We start from the raw sequence: 4,455 nt of genomic DNA, 5'->3' as shown, positions 1-4,455 counted from the left end.
TGGAGAGGACACAGCCAATGGCTCTAGGGCGAGGGCGTTGCCCTGAACTCCGGCTTCCTCCGTGACCCGGCTCCAGGACCATGGCCGGGAGTGGGAGGTTGGCGCTGCGGACGCTGCCGGGGTCGGGCTGGGTGCGGGGCTCGGGCCCGGCGGTGCTGAGACGCCTGCAGGACTCGGCCGTGGTGCAGCCCGGCTTCTTGAGCAAGGACGAGGAGGAGACGCTGAGCCGCGAGCTGGAGCCTGAGCTGCGCCGCCGCCGCTACGAATATGATCACTGGGACGCGGTGAGGCGGGCGGGGCCCGGGTCCGCGTCGGGGGCGGGGCCATATCTGGGCGGGGCTGAGGATAAGGGGCGGGGACAGGGAAGCCACTCGAATGCCCGGGATCAGCTGGGGGCGGGCCTAGAACAGGTTTGGGGTCTGAGGCTCTGGGGCCGAGATGCGAGGGGTGGGCGGGGGTGAGAATTTCTGCAGAGGGGTGGGACCTGGGGAATGGGAACCTGGGGAATGGGAACCTGGGAACAGCAAGAGCTCTTTGAAAATGAGAGCCGGGTCCTCACTAGATCGGGAGCTAAGGGGTATTTGGGACCAAGGGTCAGAAATGGATATGGAGGAGGTGAGGGAGGGTCAGTTTTTGGGGACAGACTAGGGTCTTGGGTGGGATCAGGTTGAGGGTGGAGACAGAAACAATGGATATTGGGATGGGGCTGTCGGCATTGGGGACCTGGCATTGGAGCCTGAGGTCAGATCTAGATGGGGCCTGGGTTAGAGGGTTCCAGTATCAGTGAGACCCAGCTAAGGCCTTCATTGAGGCAGGGGCCAGGTTAGGGATGGGATTGTGAGTGGAGGGCAGGGATAAAGGTCATGCTGGGAAAAACCAGTCCTTAGCTCTGGACTCTGTCCCTCTGTGCCTCAGTTTCCTTATTTTCTCTGGGAGCTCTTCTGTGCAGGCCATCCACGGCTTCCGGGAGACAGAGAAGTCGCGCTGGTCAGAGGCCAGCCAGGCCATCCTGCAGCGTGTGCAGTCAGCTGCCTTTGACCCTGGCCAGACCCTGCTGTCCCGGGTGCATGTGCTAGACCTGGAACCTCAGGGCTACATCAAGCCCCATGTCGACAGTGTCAAGGTGGGCAGAAGCCAGCACCTGGGAGTTCCCAGCTTGGGGTGGACAGGCCAGGCCAGAGTCTGACCCACCACCATGCTGCCTCTTTCAGTTCTGTGGAGCCACCATCGCTGGCCTGTCCCTACTGTCTCCCAGTGTCATGCGGCTTGTGCACACCCAGGAGCCAGGGCAGTGGCTGGAACTGTTGCTGGAGCCTGGTTCCCTCTATATCCTAAGGTGCATCCAGCCAAAGAGCCCCACCCCACCAGCGTACTGCCCCTTCTCTCATTGGCCTTCACAGGAGGGACTGCCATTACCCCAGGGCGGGCCTGAGGGCTGCAGGGGGACTGGAACCCTGGTCTACCTAGAACTCATAGCCTTCTTTTCTCTTGCAGGGGCTCAGCCCGTTATGACTTCTCTCATGAGATTCTTCGGGATGAAGAGTCATTTTTTGGGGATCGGCGGATTCCACGGAGCCGACGCATCTCTGTGATCTGCCGCTCTCTCCCTGAGGGGCTGGGACCAGGGCAACCTGGACAGCCACCGCCAGCCTGCTGACCCTCAGGTCCATTCCTGTTTTACCCAGACTCTAGATTTGTGAATAAAGTTGGAGAAGGGACAGCAGCCTCCTTGCTCTGCTGTCTCCTGAGACTGGCCCCTGCAGGGGAAGCTCAGGGCTGCCAGGGTGGCAGTTAGGAGCATGCCGGCTTAGCACACAGTCACCAGGCCAGGAAAGCAGATTCTTTATTGTGCTCTTTGCCAGCACCCAGCCCACCACCCCTTCTTGTCTTCTTGCTTCCAGGCTCCTATAAATAAATGAACCCAGCTCCTCCAGAGCTCCATGCACAGGGAACCGGAGCTCTGGGCTGGGCACTCTCACCCACAGCTGCAGGCAGCTGCTGAGAGCTGGGGCAGCCTCTGCCAGCGGTGATGGTCATCAATGAAGGCCACATCAGCATAGCGGGTAGGCCGGCAGCAGGGCCCACCAAAGGCTCGGCCCTGGCCCCGCAGTCGGGCCAGCGTCAGGCCGTGCTGGGTACGGGCTCCGCGGGGGCAGCTGCCAGCACAGTAGCGAAAGGTGATCTTCTCCTCGGAGGCATAGCCCAGGCCCAGCTCCGCCACGGGTAGGGTCAGGCTCCACAGTTGGCAGGGGCTGGCTGGGGCTCGGCGTAAGCGGGCATGGGGGTGGTGAGTGTCTAGGGAAAAAAGGGGCATGGTTTAGGGCCAGTTCTCAGCCTGAAGGAGCTGGGAAGTCACCTGGGGTCCCTGGGGTTTCTTACCCAGTGTCGGCCTGCAGGTCCCTCCAGCATCTCTTGTCCGCTCAGACAAGAACTCTTTCTCTGCCACAGGAGCCCCCTGAGTGTCAGGGCTCTGGCTGATGCCCAGCTGTAGTGATAGGAGCAGCAGAAAGCCAAGCAGGACTCTCCCCGTGGCCATTGTGTCAGGCGGGTCCTGAGGCTGGGGAGCCCTGTGCCTCGAATTTATCCCTTGCCTGCCAGGCAGGGAAATAACCTCTTCCTCGCCTGCGTCCTGCACAGCTGGTCCCCCAGTCCTCAGCTCTAGGCGTCAGTTCCCTCTGCCCCACACCCGTCCTTCTAAGAGTTAAGGGCGCACCCCCACCCCACCCCATCCAGACATTCCACAGACCCATTTCCAACACCCCCGTCGCCCCCTGATTTACGAGTCATGCTGGAAGCCAGGCCCGAGCCCAGTGTGGACAACCAGTGTCCCTGCTGCCCCTGCTGTCTAGTTCAGGAACCCCCATGTTGAGTGCTGGGAAGGCGGCTTGGCAGGTGGTCAGGTCAAGGGGAATCTTCCAGCATGGCTTCCTCCTGAAGGATTAAGACATCATGCCCCTGTCTCCGGGCCTGGCTCAGCCAGCATCAAAACAGGAAAAGGGAGAGGCTGGGGATGGCCAAGCATGGGACACGGGGCAGGGATTCCTGTCTTGGAAGGAAACCTGAGGGCCCAACTGCAGCCCTGTCCTGGGACCTGAGAGCATCAGCCAAGGGGAGCTAGACTTCCAGGTCCAAGGTGAAGCCAGCAGGAAGTCATGGCGAGGCATGGGTTCTGGGGCCTTCGCACCCAGGGGACCTGGTGTGAGTGTTCGGTGTTTAGTGCTGTGGAGGTGCCCAAAGCTTTTTTTTTTTTTTTAATACTTATTTTTTAGGTGTAGATGGACACACGCAATCCCTTTATTTTTATGCGGTGCTGAGGATGGAACCCAGGTCCCACCCGTGCTAGCGAGCCTCTACCGCTGAGCCCCAGTCCCAGCCCTCTGCCCAGAGCTTTTGAGGCAGGAGATTACAAATAGCTTCACTGTGTGTGAGGAGGTGCCTGGTCCCACACAGAGGAGAGGTTAAAGCTTGGAGATGCTGCACCCCACCATTGGGAGCGTAAATTGGTAGCTCTTTGCATGAGCACCTGAGGAAACCTCCTTCAGGAGTTCCTCCACCTGGGAACTAAGCTGTAAGCCCAGGGATACTAGCTGCACCTTGGTTACAGGAAGCCATGGGTCCGCAGGGACCTGCGTCCATGATTGTTGTGGTTGTTCTTGTTGCAGTACATATTTATGTTACTTTCAGGAAAAAAAAAAAAAAAGTCACTTAAGTCATCCAGAACTACACCTGGGATTTGAGCCCCAGGTCCCCAGAATGCCAGGCTTCTAGCCTGACCAAAGGTGACACTGCCTCCCTCAGATGCTTCCTGGCCTGAGGTGGACCCTGGGTCAGAATACACACAGCAGGAACGACAGGGGTGGAACCTCCCGGGTAGGGAGTGAGTGCTGCTCTCCTGAGGCCCAAAACCCTGGCAGAAGGACGGGAGGAAAGTTGGACCACACGGGGGATTCCTGGGAATTAGCCTGCTATCTCAGGCATCCCTCGAGGCAGCCAGGGGCCTGCAGAACGGGGTGGGGCAGTTTTCCACCTGCAGTTTCCAGCTGAGGGTAGGACCGAGGCCTGACCTCTGCCTTCAGCCAGGTCATTCCATGTTGTGATGTGGTGGGGTTGCGTCCCGCGAGGAGGTGAAGCAACGGAGTCCACACACACGAAGCTCCGGGAGTCAGGCTTGGTGGCGCTGAGCTCGTTTTATCGCGGCAGAGCTACAGTTTATGTAGGGCATGTCTACCCATCACCATTGAATAAGCCAGCAGCACATCTTGGAGCCAGTCAGCATAAAGATCAAAACTAACCGTACTACGGGGAAGTAAGGGAGCCTGCCAAGCGGTCAGGGAGGGCAGGAAGGGTCACCACTGGACGTTTCCAATGGCCTGTCCTAGAGCAAACAGGTGTTCCTGTTCGCTCACACTGGGAGGTTTCTCCCTCTACCCATCCACGGCTGTCACCCACACCGCG

The 4,455-nt window shown here is 59.4% G+C and overlaps 2 protein-coding genes across 2 annotated transcripts; one reads left to right on the top strand and one right to left on the bottom strand.

Annotated features, from left to right (window-relative positions):
* Positions 1–1,711, top strand: Alkbh7 (alkB homolog 7). The gene is made up of 4 exons (XM_026404372.2): positions 1–284; positions 950–1,123; positions 1,212–1,336; positions 1,495–1,711. The coding sequence occupies exons 1-4, from the start codon at positions 81–83 to the stop codon at positions 1,655–1,657; spliced, it is 666 nt and encodes a 221-aa protein (XP_026260157.1). The 5' UTR covers positions 1–80; the 3' UTR covers positions 1,658–1,711.
* A 264-nt stretch (positions 1,712–1,975) lies between these two features.
* On the bottom strand, positions 1,976–2,536 carry Pspn (persephin). The gene is made up of 2 exons (XM_026404245.1): positions 2,380–2,536; positions 1,976–2,295 (listed from the first exon to the last, which is right to left on the bottom strand). Exons 1-2 carry the CDS (start codon positions 2,534–2,536, stop codon positions 1,976–1,978), a joined length of 477 nt encoding a protein of 158 aa, XP_026260030.1.
* Between the last annotated feature and the right edge of the window lie 1,919 nt (positions 2,537–4,455).

The sequence above is a fragment of the Urocitellus parryii genome, chromosome 3 (assembly GCF_045843805.1).
Source record: "Urocitellus parryii isolate mUroPar1 chromosome 3, mUroPar1.hap1, whole genome shotgun sequence".
Classification (NCBI taxonomy): Eukaryota; Metazoa; Chordata; class Mammalia; order Rodentia; family Sciuridae; genus Urocitellus; species Urocitellus parryii.
This window is presented reverse-complemented; position numbering and strand designations above follow the sequence as displayed.